Source organism: Acomys minous, assembly GCF_964271855.1.
Source record: "Acomys minous genome assembly, chromosome: 19".
Classification (NCBI taxonomy): domain Eukaryota; kingdom Metazoa; phylum Chordata; class Mammalia; order Rodentia; family Muridae; genus Acomys; species Acomys minous.
This window is the reverse complement of record NC_140499.1, coordinates 43,636,849-43,658,968: the sequence shown is the minus strand read 5'-3', so window position 1 is coordinate 43,658,968 and position 22,120 is coordinate 43,636,849. Positions and strand designations below refer to the sequence as shown.

General features: G+C 46.6%; 1 protein-coding gene across 9 annotated transcripts in view; it reads right to left on the bottom strand.

Annotated features, from left to right (window-relative positions):
• Positions 1 to 3,027: 3,027 nt before the first annotated feature.
• Positions 3,028 to 22,120, bottom strand: part of LOC311590602 (IQCJ-SCHIP1 readthrough transcript protein) — a 735,649-nt gene continuing 716,556 nt past the window's right edge. For all 9 annotated transcript variants that reach the window (XM_084769751.1, XM_084769752.1, XM_084769754.1 and 6 more), the window contains 5 exons: positions 11,856 to 11,973; positions 10,787 to 10,984; positions 9,878 to 10,001; positions 7,372 to 7,465; positions 3,028 to 3,667 (listed from right to left, as the gene is read on the bottom strand). In XM_084769751.1, the coding sequence (XP_084625877.1) occupies positions 3,616 to 3,667; positions 7,372 to 7,465; positions 9,878 to 10,001; positions 10,787 to 10,984; positions 11,856 to 11,973 (586 nt within the window). In that variant the 3' untranslated portion in view covers positions 3,028 to 3,615. The remainder of the gene's footprint in view (positions 3,668 to 7,371; positions 7,466 to 9,877; positions 10,002 to 10,786; positions 10,985 to 11,855; positions 11,974 to 22,120) is intronic.

Genomic DNA, 22,120 nt, shown 5'->3' with positions numbered 1-22,120 from the left:
CAGGTTCAGTGTTTAATGGTAAAAACGAGTTGCGTATTTGTCAGATATAGGCCTAATTTGTCACAAGGAATCAAATTTCTCTGCAGTGGCCTTGGCTTGGCCTTCCCCGTGTCAGTTCCCTGTAGTCTGAGGTACAGCACAATACTAAGAGACAGTACAAGAAGAGCAATGAGGCGAACACAGGATAAAAGGCAAAAAGGAGAAGCTAAGCACAAGCAAAAATGTGACACAATGGCAAAACGTTGGAAAGATCTCCAAAGGACTGACTAGTTGAATAAAGCACGGGCCACCAGGGCATAGTTGTTTGCCTTTAAGAACAATGGCTTGGGTCTGTGGTTAAATGGCTTGGATTACAGTTAAAAAGAGTGGCTTGACCATTTGCAAAAAGAGATGGAAATGGAAATTATTATAGGGAGAAAAAAAAAAGCAGACTCAGAAAGACAGATACCACATTCTTGTATTACTTTGTGTGTGTGTGTGTGTGTGTGTGTGTGTGTGTGTGTGTGTGTGTGTGTGTGTGTGTACTTCCACAGACAAAGCAAGTGGCGAGCTGCTGTTTTATGTAATTCTACTTTGTATGAACAAATTGGAATACAAGCCCTACCCATGTGCATCTGTCTATGTAGGCACAAAGAAGGGGGTAAAAAACCGCCCACAGCCCTGCACTGATACTTAGAGGAAGAAAGCTTGAACATGCAAACAACTGGGATAATGCTTCCATTACGCATCTCTGCTCTGTTAACATGAGAGATGAACTCACATGGTGGCGTCCAATCTAGAAACGGGGAGCCCACCCCCAAGTCCTCATCATCTGCTTTGATACTCAGTGGTTCTCATTGCTCTTACTGTGAGTGCCCAGGGCTTTCCTGGCCAGGATGGTTTTACACAGTCCTTGCCGGGGTTCCCAGAGACAGTATTAACAGGTGACAAGTCACAGAGCTTCAGCAGCTGTCTTGAGATCACATCCCTGAGAAGCTGGGTGAACATTTCTTAGCCTTGCCTGGCTGTAGGGCCTGAGTCCTCTGGAGTACAACTCACTCTCTTCACATGGGAAAGAGGTGGTGGCCCTACTTTGGGTCAGCTCATGTAGCTGACTTAACGTGCAAGCATCCTAGTTCATGTGTGGACTACGGGTGACCTGATGCAGGCGAGCGTGCTGCTGAGATTAACCCAGTCTTTGCTGGCGAGCCTCAGCAGAAGGACCAAGAAGACTTTGAAAGAACACCGTTGTGGTGTGCCTCCCGGGGGCAAGGGGCACGGAAATGGCCACTAACTGAGAATACATACCTTCAAAACTCTTGGGGTAATGAGGGGAACCATTCTGCTCCTAGCAAGATTGACCCTGGGGATATCTTGAGGGGCCCCCTTTGGTGCGTTCTCATGTCCTGTGCCCTTCCTAAGTAGGGATTCATTACTTAAGTTGTGATAGTTTTGGGCTGGGGGATGGGTGGAGAGACTGGGTTGAGGGGCCATGGGTCTCTTCAGACCTGTATTTGGAGCTATGGAGAGTGCAGTGCTTAAGACACAAGGTCTTTCTAAAGTTCACCGGAGTTGGTGAATTCTGGCAGAGGGTTTTTAAAGAGGCTGTCTTTCTTGGTAAATAAACGTCAGTGTTGGCTCCAGCTGCGGGTAACAAGGCAGGAGGCTTAGTTGGCCAAACTTCTCTCTCTCTCTCTCTCTCTCTCTCTCTCTCTCTCTCTCTCTCTCTCTCTCTCTCTCTCTCTCTCTCTCTCGCGCGCGTGCGCGCGCGCTCGCGCGCGTGCACACACACTTGAGCAGAGAGGCATTTTCATACTTTTTTTTCTAACTTTGTGCTTTCCCAAAGGCTCACACGAATAGGGATATAATATTTAAACTGAAAAAAAAAATCACTCGACACCGAAAAACATGTTTTAACAAAAAGCCAGAAAAACCAAACAAACAAACAAAATCCACGTTTTTCACGTGGGGGCCTATTGCAGGTACCAAGAGGCTGAGGAGATGGCTCAGTGGGCAAAGGTACTTGCTGCCCAGCCTGATGACCTAAGCTCAACGCCTGGAACCTGTGTGGTGGAAAGGAGAGAATGAACTCCCGACAGTCACCCCGGTTTCCATTCATCAGTGTGGTGCACCCACACCCACCCCTAACCAATATGAAAGGTGCCAAGCAAGGCCATGACAAGACTCTAGACCAGTGGTTTCTGGAGCTTCCGCATGTTGCCACTGCATGGCTGCACCTGAGAACTGCAGGCCTGCCCAGTGGGAGCAGCACAGGCTGAGGGACTCACTCTGGGAGACAGAAGTTGGTGGAGTTCAACAGTCAGCAGGAATCCGGCCTAGGCAGTAACCAACTCACAAAACCGAATGCCATTCAGGGTTACAGTCTTCTATTCTGAATGGAAATGCTGACTAAGGCATAAAAGCGACTTACAGTGCTCCGGGGTCTGCTGAGAAAGGGGAATGGGTTAGGGGCATCAGAAGGTTCACCTATGCCGCCGCCAACTCCACAGAGAGCAGGTGATGTAGGGGTGAAGCTGGCCCCGGGAAGTGCTCATCTCTCTCAGCTGGTGGTTTTCTAATGCCCTTGTGCACACTAGCTGGTAAATGAGTCTTTCTACTAGAAAACAGCCTCCAGTCTTATTCAGAGCTGAAAGTTTGAGATCGGTAGAAGTCCTTCAAGAATTACAAACAGCAAGAAGTAGTTTTAGAAACACGGTAAACGTGTTACGTTAGGTTTCCGGAGGAGGCTGAAAAAACACCTAACTTTCCTTCGAATAGGGCAATGACAACAGACCAACAAAACCATCCCGCCCTGAGTAACCTGATGAATCAGTGTGGGCGATCAGGAGATGCTAATACCCAAGGGCAGTCGTTCCGAGCCCCAGCAAGTGTTAACTGCTCACACATCCCCAGGCAGAGGAGAGTGTCTTGGGCTCTCTCTCTTTCCTGAGAGAAGCTTTTTTTTGGTGGGGGGGATTTAGTCACAAAGGGGAAAAGGGAAAGGAGGCCCAGCCCATTTTTTGTTAGTGAGCAAAAGGACATATCATATGAAACAAAGTTTTAATTTTTATTTTACATATTTATACATAAAACTTTCAAGGAGCCATGTGGATCCAACAGAATGTTAATAGCACGTCTAAGAATGAACTTCAGGTAGTCAACATTCACAAAATGTTGAAAACTGATTAAAATATACGTAGTATGGAGAGCTACGACTTCACTACGAGGCAGGCATGTATTTTGACTTGTATAGCACCGTCATTTGCAGTTCCTCTTCAAAACTACAGCGAAGAATGGAAGTAGTCAATGGTAAAATACTGTTCCAACTTAAAAATCTCTAAACAAATAAAAATAAAATTAAAACTACCCTCTGTTTATCCATGTTTCTTGGTGGTGTTAAGTACTGTACATTTCTTGTCACAATATTTTATTAAAAGGCCTGATATTAAGTGGCACGAGTAAAAAAAAATAATTAAAATAAATTAAGGAAGCGAAGGCCAGTCACGGGACAGTAAGCTTGGACGTTACCAATGACGAACACTGATGTCTGTTTCTGAGCCACCTTTAGCAACAGCGTTTTGCACGACCACGGAAGCAAAATAAATTCTAGCTTGTCCTCTGGTGGGTGACTCCCTTTCACTTCGCAGGCGTTTTCTCCGCCATGTGCTTCTGTTGACTCTCGGCGTGTCTGCAAAATCAGCGATACAATTACTCAGCAGTGAGAAGGAGCGAGGCTGCCTTCCGCCCAACAGCCACAGCCACAACAGTCTGCACACCAAGATTCAGAGTGAAACGCCCCAGTCAGGGCGGGGGAGCCCTTCCTTTAAGCCCAGCCGACTGCTCTAGGTTTTACATTAGCCGATCCTGATTCCTTGATATTGTGAACCACAGGATTAACGTGAGGCTGACAGACATTAACACCGTGAAGAAGAAAAGGGCTGTGTTTAAAGATGCCAGGAGGCGAGGAACCGGAATGCTCGCCCTGGTGAATATTTAAAATGTGTTTTCATATGCTGGGCATTGCACCCAGGGCTGAGTAAGGCTAAAAGGTCTTTGTAGGGAGTGTTCCAGTGGACACAGGCAGGAAGAGACCAAATGGCAAATGAAGAAAGGACAGACAGAAAATGAACATTGAAGATGGGACTGCAACTCAACATAGAGAGGTTGCCTAGCACAGAGGACGCCCCAATGCTCCAGAAACCGAAAATGCAAAACAAGTCAAAAGCATGCACTGCAACTGAGTGGTTGGACATGAGCTGAGTGATATTTAAGCCCACATAGACTCGGGCATTAGCCAGGCTGTCCAGAACCTGGAGCTGGCTAATTTGCTCTTATGATAACTTATGTCAAACACATAATGCAAATCTCTCTTTGGATCTGAAGGTTTCCCATGTTAACGGTAAGCTTCCCCACCCCCAGTTAATCCTAAGGTCATAGTTATGACAATCACATGGCCAAGGAGGGTATGACGCAAACCACTGCCAATCCAGAAAGCTGGGGGTGGGGACAGGATGGAAGGAATGGCTGGGCCCTTGGCAACCTCCCCCACCTCCCCAACAGGCAGAACCCATAGGATTGTGAGATCTGTAGGCTGCAAGCCTTAATGGTTTTGAAGGGCGATTTTAGGAAATGACAAATCTTGTGAGAGGCTAAGGCTGTGGTTTCTAGTTGTCATCAAGGGTTGGGGACAGCATGTGGATGTGGGGAGTCAGTGACGCTGAGCTTAATGCCTTGGTTGGTGCAGAGAAGGCAAACCACAAGCAGTTTCAAAAAAAAAAAAACCATTGGGCATCCTTGCCACATGCAGAAACTCAGGAACAAATAGCAATGCACACTTAGCAATCAAGCAATGCAGGGAAATGCTAATATTGGTCTCTCCACTAATGATGCAGACCATGGCCCCATTGATGCATCTGAAGAGATATGGGTCATTTTCATAGAGCAGTCTGTGGGAATCTCAAGGAAATTCAGTTCAAGAAACGTTCTGGTGGCTCCTATGACGGAAGGGTCATCGTAGCTAACTGAATCATAGTTCACACAGTGTTTGTTTTAATGTATATCTACACACTTGTGCACACAGGTACATACATCAAGAAACTTTCTGCAGAGGCAAGGAAAAGTTGCAATAAACAGCTAGAAAATATTCAAAGCTCTTTCGAGACATACATAGGAAGGATTTCGTGAAACATTTAAGAGGGAAAGAGTTTCAATCAACCTTTTCATTCATCATTTAAAAAAAAAATTAAAATCCTTTATAAGACGTATCTCATTCAGGCCCTGCAAAAATGTCTTTTTGTAAACAGTCATTACTGAGGGCCTACTATGTGCACAGCAGGCCCAGTGTTGAATCTGAGACACAACAGAGAATTCAAACGGTATCATTTCTGCTTTCAGGGCAGAGAATGTCTCATCATCTGGGGAGGAACAGCAGGTGAGTGTTCCCGTAACAATTCAGCTGCTGGTAAACAGCCTCAAGTTACCAGGCCTACTTTTTTTTTTTCTTTTGCGGGTGAGGGGGAAGATAATTTAAAGTACACAAAACGAGAGCCTGGGGAGAAGCTCAGTGGTTAGAGGACTTGCCGTACTAGTGCGAGGGCTGGAGTTGAACCCCAGAATCCATGCATACGTGGGTGGGTGTGGAGACTTGCCTGTAATTACAGGAGATGGGGGACGTCCCCCCCCCACCCCTGCCCCCCCCTCCCTCACCCAGAGCAACCTGGCTAGCCAGAATAGCCACATAGGCCGAACAGAGAGCAATCAGGATTCTTGACATCAGTTTGCGGCTTTCACATGCAGGAGCTGACCATGGGTCTTAAAATCGAGCCTCAACGGTAATGCAGCTTTTGTTTGCTTATAAAGATTGTTTCGGTGACATCGCATGATTAGAAATTTATTTTGTCACTTGTTTGTTCCTCAGTGAGGCGAAGTCCTGTGGCAGGGCTGAGGGAGGAGGCTGAGGGTGGAGTTCTTCCCTGGGGAGTGGCTCTCTTTGCTTTCAATAGATTTCTGGGCCTAACAGCCACTGTGGTCTCCTGGCTTAAGAATGTCATGAACAGTGTCTTGGAGAAGGTGCCACAGTCCATGTGAAATCACAGGAATATCTGAGGTATTGTATGTGCTTATGGACATCATCAATAACATACATGTATGATACATACTGTGTATGTATGGTAGGGCTCTCCTATGAGGGAAGCTACTCTGACCAGCACAAGCCTGGTTCATTACTTTAACCTGCAAGGCAGCTGGAGCTATGTCCAGCTTGACACTCACATCTGTTTCCCCATGGTGAGAACAATATGGTGGCACACCTAGGCCATGGAGAGATGCCAGGATCCCTGCCTTCCAGGCTTGGCAGTAATGACCAAGAGCTGGGCCACATGACTGGTGTCTGTCTGTGCCACCAACCATGGAGCTGTTCGTGTGCTGGGAACAATAGAAAGGAGTGGATAAGGGCCAATGGCCTTGGGGGAAGAACTTGGCAGGCTGGCATAGTTCTAGGCTAGAACTGTTGGCCTGATTCAGAGGAAGTGTAAGAATTCCTCCAGGATGGACAGCTATCATCATTTCTGGGCTGGGAGACAGCTCAGTGAGTAAAGTGCTTGCTTCAAATGTGTGAGGACTGGAGTTTGGAACCCGCGTGCCTTGTTACCTTTAATGGTCAAATTAACGCAGCTTGGAGTTATCCAGGAAGAAAGCTTTGATGGAGGAATTGCCTGCTGGTAAGCCCATCAGTGGGAGTCTGTCTGCATTGCTAACTGATGCAGGAGGGCCCACCCCACCGTGGGTGGTACCATTCCCTAGGCAAGTGGCCCTGGACTGTACGAAGAAGCTAGCTGAGCATTAACCTTAGTGAGCCAGACGGTGAACGAGCCAGCAAACAGCATTCCTCCATGGTGTCTGCTGTAGAGTTCCTACCCTGACTTCCTTCCATGATGGACTGTAACTGTAAGATGATATAAACCCTTCCCTCCTCTCAGTTGCTTTAGTCATAGTAATTGTTGCAGCAACAGAAACTCAACTAAGAGCATCACAGAAAGGTGGACACAGCAGCATGTTCCGCAATCCCAGGACTGCTACCGCGAGATGGGAGCTGGAAACAGAAACTCAGAGAACAGGAGATCCTATCTCAAAGAGGAAGAGGAGGACAGACACTTAGGGCTGTCCTCTGACCTCCACGTGTGCCCCTCCTCCCCCCAACATATAGATTAAAAATAATGCATATCCTAAAGAGGCTTTCTGGGCTCCTTCTAAACGGCAAATGTCAACGGCTGTTTAGTGAGTCAGGCACAAAAGTAAGGGATTAAGTTTTGAGAGCTAAGTCCTGCCATTGTCTTTCTACTTCAGGCTACCGAAGACTTCTTTTCTCCTTTGGAAGCAGGGAGCCAGACTGACCTAGTCAAGTCTTCTATGTCCACCAGCATGGCATCTTGCTCTGTGTGCAGCTCATCTCGAATGAGGAGCAGCTGGACCAACTCTTCGTTCAAACCTGGGGCAAAAAATGGGAACATTAAAAACCAGGTCAAGCCATACCCAAGACATGCAACTACGTATGGCCCATGATACATGTTCACAGACACAGTATACATGTAAGCAGTTAAACATTGTAGGAAAGAATCTTTTCTTTTTCCAGTGGGTGTGTGTGTAACTTGCATGTGTGTATGTATAATTCTGCATGTATGAATGTACCACCGTACATGTGGAGGCCCAAAATTTATGTTGGGAATGACCATCAATTGCCCTTCCACCTTGAAACAAACGAACCTTGTAATTAATTACTCACACAGCTAGTCTTGCTAGCCAGCTCCCTCTAGGGATCTGCTGTCTCTACGTTCTAAGGTAGGATTACAGGGAAGCCATCACACCCACCCAGCATTTATGTGGGTTTCTGAGGATCTGAATTCTAGTGGCCTCTTATATGAGCTTCTTACATATTCAGGTGAAGCACCCGCTGGAGCAACACAACCTGTTTGTAAAGTTAAAAGGGTGCCGAAGAAAAGGATTACTGAGGAACTCTTATCAGAAATGTACAGGGCCAGAAATGCCTCAAAGTTTTTGAGTCTTAGAGTATTAATATAATTATTTAGATGATTATACATTATTAGAGGTTTGATCAGTTAAGCACCCCCAGTCCAAGATATGAAACTCTTTGGATACTTCATAATATTTTTGGATTTTAGATTTAGAAATAGTCAATCTGTGTTTTCAATTCACTCATAGTATTGTCGGAAAAGAAATTGCTAGGGGCTAGAAAAATAGCTTGCTAATCAAAGCAGGGCTTTGGGGCTGGAGACATGGCTCTGTGCTTAAGAGCACTTGCTGCTGTTGCAGAGGATCTGGGTTTGGTTCCCGGCACCTACATAGCAGCTCACGCTCATTTGTAACTCCAGCTCCAGAAGAGCTAACACCCTATTCTGTCCTCTATGGGAACTGCATGCATGCGACATGCAGACATACAGGCAGGCAAAACACACATACAGATAAAATATAAATAAATGAAAATTTAAAACTATGTGCTAAATGTCTTTAAAAGAAGAAAAAACAGGGCTTTGAGGAAGTGTGGAGGACAGTGTTTGGGTTGTAGTAATTCCTTCACCCTTCATCTTTAGGTGCTGCTCAGTGCCTGGGAGTACCACCTGGGACACCTAGCTCGAAGAAGCAGGCATATCCAGGATGCCCAGGGCCTTCCCATGGCTGAAGGGAGAGGCATGGCTCTGAGAAAGAATATTCTCTGAAATACTGGAAAGTTAGATTTCTGGTGTAGGAGAATGTGTAAGATCCAAAGAAAGATGTCTGGGTCCAGTGGGAAAAAAAAGTATCTTTTTCAGTTGCTCCTGGGTGGGCTTTCTCAACTCCCACCCGACAGGGTCTGCACATGGGACCTTGGTGCACTGGAAGTTTGCTTTTGCAGCCCCTCCAGCCCCCAAGCCCATATTGAGTTTTAAACTTTCTATTAAGGAAAAATTTCAAACTAACATAACAGCAGAGAAATCTTTAATGATGCCCCAAGAGACCCCCACTGGCCTCAACAATGACCAGCCAGATTGAATCATCTCTCTCCTGAGTCTACAGGACCATTTCACAGCAATTATAGAAATGCACCATTTTATCTGCAAATGCATCCATATACATCATTAAAGGAAAGGGCTTTCAAAACTCACAAGATTCCCATACCTTAGCAAACCTACAGTAACAGTCATAACAAAAAAAAGGTCTGTTTGAATGCATTTGATGGGTATTTCTCTTGCCTCTGGGAATTCCTTTCAATCGTGTAAATCCACAGGATTATACAGTCATATTCTGGGTGACATCATCTGGCTGACCACCCTGCTGTGGGGACACCATCTTTCTCTGGGCCAACCACTCTCTATATGACAGGTGACCTCCAATGACAGCAGTCCACACCAACTCCCCACCCTCTCTGGATGCTGCTTTTATACTGACGGGGAGAGCGTATACCTTATATCTTTCCCATATCCGTAAATATACATTCACCACCTTTAAAAAAAATAAGTCTCATTTGATGTGAGTGGTGCCAACAACACCTAGAACAAACGTGTACACGAGTGGGGCAGGAGGGATAACTGTGCAAAGCTTGCAGCTATAGACGTTTATGCCAGAAACACATGCAATTAAATACATGCCCTGTGCTAGGAAGCTAGCAATTTAAAAAAGACCCGTAACCATGGTGAACCTTGAACAGCTCTGAAAGTGCCTGACATTTTGTAGTTTAAAGAAAAAGAAGGAGGAAACAATAACAGAGCCCTGGGATTGCCTTGATCCTGCAAACACACAGACAGCCCAGGGAAAACAGGGAGCAGAAGAAAAGAGCCCACAGAGCAGCCTGGCCCCTCAGCATCTCCTGCCTCCAGCTCCCTTCCAAGCAGACTTCCCCGCTTACTTTCGATCTGGGAGTGGAGATCATTGACGATCACTTGGAGCTGCCCAATAGTCATGTCTCTCAGGTCGGTGGGCTTTAAGCTTCTTTTCATCAAGCATTCGCTTATGTGAGGCATGTGAGGCAGCTGAAGATGCAAAGGGGGCAGCGGAGGTATGAGTAGAGTGTCAAAGACTCCGGGAAGGACCCAGTCTGCTCTCAGGAGACCCGCCCTCAGCCACCCACTTCTACCCAGGTTTTGAGGCTAAAAGCTTTCCCCGCCTTTGAGCTTCCCAATGTGGTCCCATATCTAGCATCCATTTCCTACTGGGATGCCCTCTGCATGCCAAATGATACACTGGGTGCGTCACAGGCTTTCTGTGTGGTCTCTGACACATTACAGGGAACACATGCGACAGGAATAGGATGGATAAAAAAGCAACAGCATCAGCTGATATGTACTGCTTTAAGAGCTCTGACTGCTTTTTTCACTGGGTCTTCAACAACCATACTCTCACCCAGGTGCTGTCGTTATCCACACTGCACACGAGAAAACTGACATGTGAGCCCCTGTCACACTCCTGCAGCAGGTCACTGGCAGAGCTAACTGTGACTGCGAAGGCCGGGCCACTAATTCATTACATCACCCTCCCTCCTTCGGAAGGTAAGGTGAGAAGTGATAGCAACGGCAAACTTGCGATACCACGCAGGAACACAGAAGGTCTGAATCAAGGGCAAGAGGTTTCCTCTGTGAAGTGCTGCCCATGTGTTTTCAATGTGACCGTAGAAAGGAAAAAGAAACAGACTTCGTTGTTTCTCAATTGCCAGTGCTTTTGACCAACTGCCTCAGAGAAACCCAAGTTTGCATAATTCTGGGAAAGAACCCATCTTTAGCCCCAAACGCTCGCGTGCATGCCAGCCTCTGCTGCTTACAAGGTCGGCGACGGGAGACTTTTTCCTGTTCTGTTTTTCCACTTCTACTTGCATTTTGGCCATTGGTTTGGCCATGGCCAGGGCCATTTTGGCTTCAGCTTGTAGTTTCTTTTGCCTTGTGAGGAAGTCCATGTCATCCAGGGATTCGGATTCCTCCTCAGTGGTGTCTCGATCGGAATAGGAAGAACTCTGCTTGCTCTGTGAAGGAAGAGAGAGCAGCCTCAAACTTCAGTCCAGTTGCCACGCCCTCGGGCGGGGAAGGGCACTAGTAAGTGGGTCACTCAGCACAAATGGAGGGTCAGGCAGCAATTCCACTACCCGCTTGGTCTTATGGCAGCCAATCACAAGAAACCTAAAAAGGAGGCCTGTTTGGACTGAGTTTGCTTTGAGCACAAACGGAGAGTGGTGGAAGAGTTATAGCAGGCTCAGCGTGCAATTATGGAACCCAGGATCAGGGTCTGAGATAGTCCTCTGAGATAGATCAGGCACTGAATGACATTTGTTCTATGCGCAGAGGCCAACACACACCTGCTGGTCATTGGTACAATGGTCAAAGACACCATAGAGGGGAACGTGCCTGAGCAGTAAGCACTCATGATTATTCTCAACCTCTGGAACATGTGGGGAAAGGGCCAAGCCGCTAGTTCTAAGCCCAGTGGGGAAGGATTCTTTCACAAGTCTATGAATGTGTGGTACAGTTTCCTTATCTAGCCCCCGTCAGCTTTGAACTCACTACACGTAGCCTCAAACTTGGGTCCTTCCTGCTATAGACCTGCAAGTGTTGGGATTACAAGCACACACCGCCGTGCCCAGCTTCCTTTTACAGTCTTCCAAAGCATAAGTGATTTCTCTCAAAGTCGGCCACGTTAATCAGTCTCATTCACCTTATCGTGCCGTGATTTTGATTTTGATTTTGCAGCCATTCTCAAGTTCTCAAAGCCTGTAATCTCCCAAGATGCCCCCCCTTTCCACCTTGGGAATGGCTGCTCCTGGTTCACCACAGAGCCAGAGCTGACCAGCCAGGAGAGAGGATGAGGCAATGCCTTAGCCGGTAGCTGTGTGGACTTACCATGGGAGACAAGGGGGTGTCCAAGCTGGTCTCAGTCTTACTGTCATCGGCATCACTGTCCTTGTCACTGCCGCTGTCGTTGACAAAGCATATCTGGAGGTTCATCCCACTCTGTAGTCTGGGCAGAAACAAACAGGACACCAGTCTGTTCAGCTATTTGTCATCTGGCTGCAGCTGATTAAACTGCATTTATTAACGGAAAATAGATTTTAGGTGTTCTTCATGTGGGAAGAAGAAGTGACCGAATCATTGCGTGTTGGAGTGATGCTTTTGTGCACTATGTAAAGGTTGCCTTCGTATATTCACATGCTGATTTCTGTACTAGCAGGGAGCTGAGTACAGATCGATCGTACTTTGGTATTGTTTTTTTTTTAATATTTTATTTAATTTTAATTTATGTCCATTGGTGTGGGAGCGTCAGATCTTGGAGTTACAGACAGTCGTGAGCTGCCATGTGGGTGCTGGGAATTGAACCCGGGTCCTTTGGAAGAGCAGGCAGTGCTCTTAGGAATCTCCTGTCTCAGTATTTTGTAAGCATTATTCTCCACCACCTTCTGATTGGTTGAATAAAGGGCTGACTGGCCTATAGGAAAGGCAGGAGAGAAGAGGCAGGACTTCCGGAGAGATAGAAAGAGTCAAAAAAGGATTTACCTACAAGACAGTGATGAATGAAACTGAGCAGAGGTGATGAGCCATGTGGCAAAACATAATATAAATGGGTTACCATAGGTTATAAGAGCTAGTTGGGAACAACAGTAAGCTAAGGCCTAAAGCTATTATAAATAAATATAAGTCTCTATGTCATTATTCAGAGCTGGGGCGGATATAGAAAGTCCATACAGTTTTAACTATATATGTCCTTTTGTTGTTGTTGTTGAGATAGGATTGTACTATGTAGCCCAGGCTGCCAACCCTTCTGCTGCAGCCTACTCTTTTCTGTAGATGTGAATCTTATTAGAGGGCCTCCCAGGATTCCATTCTCTTTTCCATATCAGTTTGTTGTTTAAAGTTGTATGTCACAGCCTCCAGTGAGTAACAAACACATCGTTGGCACATTTAAAAAAAGATGCTTTGTGTTTACAGGTCTGTCAATCAAGACAGACAGACGTCAGGCAGTGACATTGTGTGCCGTTCTTTAGTATTCTGTCTTAGAAGGGCAACCCAAGGAAGTTCACTAGAGCCAGGGAAGAAAGTCTCCCTCCTTCCCAATAAGATGGGATCACCTCAGAAACCTATATTTAAAGCCAATAGAAGAAGCTCACTTACGTCACTCAAAGACAAAACAAAACAAAAAACAACAACAACAACAACAAAACACCATAGGTTTGTTCACCCCAAGAAGCATAAAGAAATCTGAAGGTGTTTGGAGTCTTAGAACACACGAGCTTCTGCGGAGCTAGCACCATGAGAAGAGAGTCTTCCAGGGAGCTCATGAGGATTCTGAGGCTCCAAAAGGATGCTCTTGGCAGTGGAGTTAGAAAGGGTCAGTGCTGGCGATGCACGTGGCCAGACTGTGGGCTCTGTGCTTGGTTGTAACTGGCTTTTGAAGGTGAACCACATTTCAATACTATTCTCTTACAGAGAAGCAACGGAGACTCTGTGCGCCAAGGGACCACAGTCTAAGCCAGCAGAGGACAGAGAATCTGTTCCGGTGTTGTTACCATGTTACTACAAGGATCTAATCTAAGACCTGGTATTTGTGTTTGGTTTTCTTTATCCCAATAATGGAGAAAGTTTACACATATTGCTCATATGACTGATTTGATTGAAAACACAGACTCTATTGAATTGCTCCTCCCCATCCCCCCGCCCCCACCTATTTAGCGTCAGCACTGCAATCAAGATAGGCATGTACTGCCACCTATTGTTAAACTTTATAATAACACAAACTCCAGCTTATTTCCCTTCAAGAAAAGGCAGCCTCTCTCCCTGAGGAGGCTACACAAGGAGGCCAGGGCCAGAGCTTCAGGGAAGCAGGCCACAGCTTCTACGATGACTGGCTCACAGTGGCTTCCAAATCCAGAGTTTGTTCAGAGCTCTGCACATGTGAACTGACCTCCTCGCTCCGCCTCCTGGAAGCTGGGCCAAGGGACAGAGACTCCTAGAGCGGCTATGACTTCCTAAAGGGACCTTGCCCTGATGCTGTTCACAGCGATCCCTGATGCAGACAGCTGTCCGTCCACAACTAGTAAGCATCTGGCCCTTCAGTTATGCTGGGACACGCTTCCCTCAAAGTTCCTTCATGTCTCTAGTGGCATCTAGTATGTTCGGGTTTCCCTTCGATCCAGACAGATTGAATTTAACAAATTTATGATATCTGCAGGTCGTCTAAAAAGTAGGATCCAACATTTTAACCAATACAACCAAGATCTATGGCTTGGAGGGTGATAGCAAAGACAGACTGGGGGCACATTTTCATCTCACCTATGTTTAGGACTATGTAGCACTTCCTAGATATGTGGAAAGTCTTACAAAGAAGCACCTGGCTGATGGAGATAAAGACTGGAAAAATATAAAAGAACCAGCAAAAGCATCACAGAACCAAGTTAAAGATGCACAAGAACCAATGTCCTCATTCTGAGGAAAATAATAGTTATAAATTTTGCAGCTCTACCCCAATCTGGTCAAGCACCCACAAGGAGCTTCTAACAGTGGAGGTAGTAGAAGAACGCCTCAGGTACAAATTCAGACCCCCACCCCGCCACCCCGCCACCTTAGTAGCACAGTAGCCCTGTGGGAAACTGAACAGAGCTTTTGAAGGGGGGGGGGAGGAATGGCTTGTAATTCCTTACAGTGGTAATCGCCAAGAATGTCACGGGGATGGTGTGACATCATCGCCCATTCAGAAAGGGTTTTAGCAAAGACATCTCCAATGGGCTCCCGTTTCAAGAGGGATTTCTTTGCCCTTAGCCTTTAATCACATTTTAGGAGCTCTGGGTGAAACTCAACCACATTCCCCAAGCAGAGGCCTGCCTGTGGGGTGCTGGGGCCACCAGGTCTTCTGAAGGCCTCTGTGCCACAGAGTCAGAGAACAGATAATCCCCATTCTCGCCTTCCAGCCTGGCAGTGAGATGTGCAGCTGTCTGCTAGGTTTAGCTCTGAACACTGCACTTCCCTGGGTCTCCGCCCTCATGCGGCCTCCTGTAAGTCCTGCGAAGTTCAGTCTGGGTCACAACTTCCTCCATCTCTCAAGCAGAGCGCCAAGTGAAAACAACAAGATCGTGTTTACGAAAGCTATCATTTCAAAGCCTCTCATGCAGGGTCATTTGATGTTCTAAAAGCAAGATTTAGTTTTTACTCATGCGTGTTTGTGTCTAAGTGAGTGTATGCATACCCACAGCAGTATGGTGCTTGTGGAAGCCAGAAGAAGGTCTCAGAGCCCTCAGAGATGAAGTCACTGAAAAATGGGTGCTGGGATCTGAACTCTGGCCTGAGCCATCTCTTTCTAAGTCCTTAATTGATGTTTTGAGTGGTGCTGAGCAGAACATTGCATAAAACCGCCACTGGTAGTTCTGTCTTGCTGGTTGATTTTACTTCTGGAAGGTCTAGGTGGCAAAGTACCCCAGGAAGCTCTTCTTTATGGACCACATAGACCATCATACAGCAGAGCTGCCCAGAGCTATGGGCACAGAGCATCCCATCTGGGTCTGGATGGAGGGGCTGTTGGAGAAGGCTCAGAACTTGTTGAAGATGTAAGGCTGGTTCAGCCTGTCTTCCGGGCACATCAGCATGACCAGAAGTGGCTGCCGTGTGACGGTGTTGATTGCTGCAGTGGGAGGGCACTGCATGAGGAGACTCAGCTGCTGTGTTTTACAGTGAGAGGACTGTCTCCTGGAAAAGGGCTGTGCTGACTTCAACTCAGTTATGAGGGAATCCTGTTACCGTATGCATTGGGCCGGGAGGATGGCAGACTCAGAAAGCTCTTTGCTACCAAAGGAGATCTCAAAACACAAACCAACAACAAACAAAGCAAAGCCAGCTCTTCACAGGGCAGTGATACACACTACACCCACGTCCTAGCACACAGGAAGCACAGGCAAAAAGCTTGAGCACCCTGGGCTGCAGGCGGAATTCTTCTCTAAAAGCGAAGGGACTGGTATGCAGCTCAGTAGGTGGAACACTGGACTAGGACAAGCAATCAAGGCCCTGGATCTGATTGCTAGTGCGGAGGGGGTGGGGTAGGAGTGGGGAGGCATTTCTTCTTTCAAAATACAGAGACAATACCTGTGTTCTCCAGACAGAAGCACCTTCTCATGATTCTAAAGTTTGTTGGAAAAGACCAGCAGGAGAGAGGAAAAGATCATAAAGTAGGTTCTCGTCCTTGGTCTTGGGTTGGGATGATTAAAGTCTGGTTAGAAGTGTCTCTGATGCTCAGAGTTCCTCCTTGCTTTCTGGTTCTAGAAATGGGGATCTGGCTTGGGTATCAATGCATGAATATTTAAGATTGTGTGTGTGTGCGTGTGTGTGCGTGTGTGTGTGTGTGCGTGTGTGTGTGTGTGTGCAACTGTGCATACACATGCGTGCACATGCTCTCTATGTACACACATGAAGAGGTTGGAGTAGGTTTTTCTCTATTTCAATCCATTATATTCTTTTGAGACAGGGTCTTTCACTGACTCTGCAGTTTTAGCTAGGCTGGCTGGCCAGTGACCTACATGATCTACTCCAGGATCTACCTGTCTTCCTGCCTCCAGTCCTGGGCTTAGAGACATTTGTTGTCAGGCTCAGTGCTGGGGACTTGAACTTGGGTTCTTATGCTTGTGCAGCAAGCATCCTCCCTCACTGATGCATCTCCCCCATTTTAAGATGTCACAGTCTTCTCTCATGTCTTGACTCCGCCATCACTCTCCGAGTGGGCTCTCCTGCTGCTGGATGTGTAACTTCACCTCAGAGCTCAGAACCAAAGCCCCAGGGACACGCGAGAGCTCTGACAAGAGCAATAAAGTTACCTCGGTGGTCTCTAGCTGGCGGCAGACATCTGAGCAAGGCCATCCATGTCCAGCATGGATCAGCAGAAGCGCCCGGCTAAGGGCAGGCTCCCGAGTGGGACTGAATGCTTACTATGGATGGCAGTGTATTTCACCACGCATCATCACCGTGGCAACAGGTGACTGGCCCAGGGCTGCAGAGCATGAGACCACATGCTAGGCTTGTGATTTCTGAATCCAGTGACATTCCCCCCACAAACCCTTAATTATAGATTTTAATTTACTAGATCGTACCTGCGCTTGGCACATAATTTGACATGGCTCATGCCTCCTATAGTTGCTCATAATTTCGAGGCAATTGTATGGCTCTACTTAGGAAACAAAACAAGAGGGAGCTTCCATATACCTGTGGGTTTCAAGCTGGCATTGCTCATTAAGTGTCTACACCCAGTGCAGCTTGGGGGGGTGGGGCATGGCCCTGCAGTGCCATTCATAACTCAGCAGCTCCAACTAGTTTGTGGCCAAGCTGTTAGAATACATCATTTCCATTCATTTGAATGGATCTTTGATGCATTATTCAAAGGTTTTATACATAATGAATAATCACCCATATTTTTCATGCCATTTTTTCTGTTTCATATTGATTTCAAAGGGGATGGAGCATAAAATATGGATTATAACTACCCAAGGGTATGTATAAATGCACTTCATTTTTCTGCGACTATGTCATGATAAATGTGAGAACAACTGAGTTTTGGGTGAGCTTTAGCTGCACTCTATGTGGGATGGTGGTAGGTCAAGAGGACACACTAGGGCTTAGTAAAGAGAACTGTAAAATACTTCATCTCACAAACCCTGTCTCTTTCTTCTCCCTGTTTACTGGGCCTTGTAGACATTTAACTAGGCAACTACGCTAATGCCTACTGCTGTTTAAAAAAAAAACAAAACGAAGGAGAACAAGGTTTCTACTTTTCCACATTTGTTATGAAAATACAGTGCTACAGCTTATTTTATTTTAGTGGGATTGTGTAAACTTCCTCTTGCTTTGAGGTACAGTCAAGGAACAGGAAAACACTCTATTCGACTTTAAAAAAAATCATGTTATGCACCAGCTGCAAATGTTGCTGATTTAACATATGGCATCACCACACAAAAGCACATGTACTCAGAGAAAATGATTGCTTGATTCTTTGTTCATTCATTCATTATTCATTCATTCATTCAAAGATTAGGCAACACACTTTCTAATTTGCTACAGTCCTACTACACTTTATTGGTTTTTATTTGGATTACTTCACTCATTCCAGTTTCTTGTGGGACCCTAACAGCAATTTGTAGTTCTTGATCTCTATTAGTGGGGGCATGTCAGTTGAGCAAAGAATAAAACCAAAGTCTTCTAGGAGGTAGCAAGTGCTTGAGTCATCTATCAGAATGTATAAGCAGACATGTGGAAGGGAACTTAAAAACACTTGATGGACAGTCCCTGGTCCCTATATGTGAAAGTGAATACTTTTGCTACCCGGACATTAATTAAGTAAGATGCTATCCAGGAGTGTTACAGTAGAGAGCTTCAGATGAAAGGAAATAATGTTGGCAGAAGGATGAAGCCAAGAGAGAGAGAGCAGAGGACCATCCTCCAGAAACTGTGTGTCCAGAGAAGCTAACGGGTATTTCTGACTATGTGCCAACTTGTAGGTTGTCTTGTCCTGACCTGGCATCTAAAAATAAAGGGAAATAACTCTAAAGGAAGTGGGTGTGTGAAAAACTATCACGGGCTTTTCTTCTCTGCACTTTACACACTCCCCCACTTCTGCTGATAGGTCTCCAGGACCTCATGGCCATAGAGTCTTCTTGGTGGCCACCATCCACCGGCTCTTCTCTGGAGCAGCATCAGCTTCCCTACCTGGGCCCCAGAGTGCTATAAATACTTGCACTCTTCAGACAGCTGTTGGTTCTCCTTCCACACTGGTGTCAATTTCCTTCACTAACGACCACTTCCATGTAATTGAATTTGGAATTACAGGATTTTAATGGCGGGGAAATGTATTTTCAAGAGAAATACTCTCTAGTATGAATGGAAGGCTAGAGCGAGCCCTCTCAGGATCGTAGGCATAAAATAGCCATCTCTCCTAGATGTCAGATGTGGTCTATTTTCATTTTAATTGAGTTCTGATGACTTCCAAGCAGCCTATTTATGAAATAAAAAGTTGCCACTTGTGAGCATCTATCATATGCCAGACACTTTACCTACCTAACTGAGGAAGTATGGCTTGAGGTCCTTGCCCTACATATAAAAAACAATGACCTAGACAGGAAACTGCACAAAGTCCTTCCTGCTGAGGGGCTAGGGCGCCTTACAATGGGTGAAATGAATTCATAAGTGAGAGAAAAAGAGAAGACGAAAAAAGAAACAAAATAAAACCAAAATGAAATAAAATTGAAATGCTTATGAATAAAAGACGGAATATGATGAGGTAGATACTCAGCTAGAACACACACACACACACACACACACACACACACACACACACACACACACACACACCCCGGAATAGCTGTGAAAATGGCTGAAATGTCCTGATACAGTTTTAAGTGGAAAAAAAAAAAGATGCCCAGAAATAGTAGCTACAGTGTGGTTTCAGTTCTATACATAAAAATGCATACACAGGGGCCAGTGCAGAATCTCAGCACCCTCTGCTGCAGCTGATGAGCTAAGTTCAATCCCCAGGACTCACCGTAATGGCAGGGACCTACTCCTCCGAGTTATCCTCTGAGCTCTACACGTATACCATGGCACGTGTGTCCCCACCCCGCAAAAATAAACTGAGAAGATGTAGTACTCTTTTCCAACGTATAGGTAAGATGAAGAGAAATATGCTTAAATACTTTTTGACGAAAGACATTAAGTTGACTTTAGACTTGCCTCCCTTGAATGCCTCTGAGTTGTCATGTGTGGGCACGTCATAAAAATTAACGAAGGAAAAGGAGAGAAGCTGAGAGGTGGCGGCTGAGCGTGTGTGTTGGAGGAAGGTGAGCGGGGCTCCGTGTTTGGCAGCAGCGATCTGACTCAGAGCACACTGAAGCAGGAGCTGTGACTCACACTTGAGTCAGCCTGAGCTCTGTTTGGCAGGCTGCTGTGGACAGTGGGAGATGCTCCGTGGGCAGCTAGGAACGCAGTTCCTTGTAAGTGAACAGTTCTGTGGACAGCCTCTCCCACTCACCACGGGTACCCCTCTCAATCTCAGTCCCACTCACCACGGGTACCCCCCTCAATCTCAGTCCCACTCACCACGGGTACCCCCCTCAATCTCAGTCCCACTCACCACGGGTACCCCTCTCAATCTCAGTCCCACTCACCACGGGCACCCCCCTCAATCTCAGTCCCACTCACCACGGGTACCCCCCTCAATCTCAGTCCCACTCACCACGGGCACCCCCCTCAATCTCAGTCCCACTCACCACGGGCACCCCTCTCAATCTCAGTCCCACTCACCACGGGCACCCCTCTCAATCTCAGTCCCACTCACCACGGGTACCCCTCTCAATCTCAGTCCCACTCACCACGGGCACCCCCCTCAATCTCAGTCCCACTCACCACGGGCACCCCTCTCAATCTCAGTCCCACTCACCACGGGCACCCCCCTCAATCTCAGTCCCACTCACCACGGGCACCCCTCTCAATCTCAGTCCCACTCACCACGGGCACCCCCCTCAATCTCAGTCCCACTCACCACGGGCACCCCTCTCAATCTCAGTCCCACTCACCACGGGCACCCCTCTCAATCTCAGTCCCACTCACCACGGGCACCCCCCTCAATCTCAGTCCCACTCACCACGGGCACCCCTCTCAATCTCAGTCCCATTCCTCTCCTTGCACTGGCAGCAAACCACAGACCCTAGGTAACTGGCAGAAATGTACAGTTTTGTATTTTTCAAAGCTAGCCATCCTGTTTACTCTGCTCAGGCTGTGAACCAAAACTTCTCTCTCCTGCTGACAGCTGTTAGAGCCATGCAGGGAAAAGGAGCAAGCCTTCCTTTGTCAGGGGTCTCAGAGGCTCCTGTAAGAATGTAGCAGGCCAGGGCCTGAGTGACTTTTGAGAACAACTGGGTTAGTTAGGTTTGTTTGCCTTTTGGTTTTGGTGACGGAATGGAACACAGAGCCTCACACAGCCCGCGCAATCTTCACCCTCACTTCTCGGTGAATACTTTAATTCAAGTTACTTTATACATTTCAACATGGAAACACAGTTTTCACCTCTTTTATGGTCATACTGAGAAACATTTAGAGGTTGCTAAGGTTGCTACTTAGGTTGGTTCCACAGTAATGTTTGCCTTAAAAATAGTCCTTTCAAGATTAACTTCTGGGGGGTGAGGAGGTGGCTCAGTGGTCAAGAGCATTTGTTGCTCCTGCAGAAGACTCTGTAGCCAGCACCCTCCTAGCAAGGGTGACACTGTGGGGACAAGAAAGGCATTGGTGCTACCTGTGGTGTAAGAGAGCTCAACTCTGATGTGGCAAGTTCCAAGAGACCTTCACCAATGCAGTCTTGTTTTTTTCTTTCCTTTTCTCTTTTATGTGCAAGAAACACATAGGATAAAGTGTCTGTCCATGACAAGATGGCTGCACTCATGAGTTCACAGCACTGTTGTTGCTTTTACACACAACCTTGTATATGATCAAGTCAGTCCGCATCCTAACAAGGAGGTGTGCAAGGCTCTACACTTGACTGAGAAGCTAACAGGTGTGGAAGCTTCTGCGGGAGGGAAGATGGGTTTTTGTTATGGGTGTGGCCCCTGGAGGGCTGGCCATACTTCAGTGGGTGCCCCTCCCCCACACCCCACCCCTCCCCCAACCCCCGCTCCTATGAGCATATGAGCAACACATGTTGGATTCTGTGGATTATTAAACAACAACATAACTCAAAGTTGAGAGGAGTGAGAGGTGGAGGGGAGTTCTGAGAGGAGTTAGGGGAAGAAGTGGGGGATGAATGATCAAATCAATTTGTGTGAAATTCTCAAAGAACGGATGAGACAGCATATAAAACAGTACATGTCTAAAGACGTCCAAAATGCAACTCCCAGCAGGTGACATCTTGATTCTAAGTGTTCAGAGGGCATCTAATTGGCAGTAGCTTTTTTTCTTTTTAAACATTCATGTGCTATAATTAGCGCTATGCAGAAGCAAATAAACAATGTAACAGAAATAATGACAGCAAACACCAAGGCAGTGCAGACCAGGCCCTCTTCTGGGTACTTCACTTGCCGTCTTCATAGGAACCTTACAAAGAAGGCACCATTATCACCCCATTTTACAGACTGGGAGGCTGAGGCACAACTGAC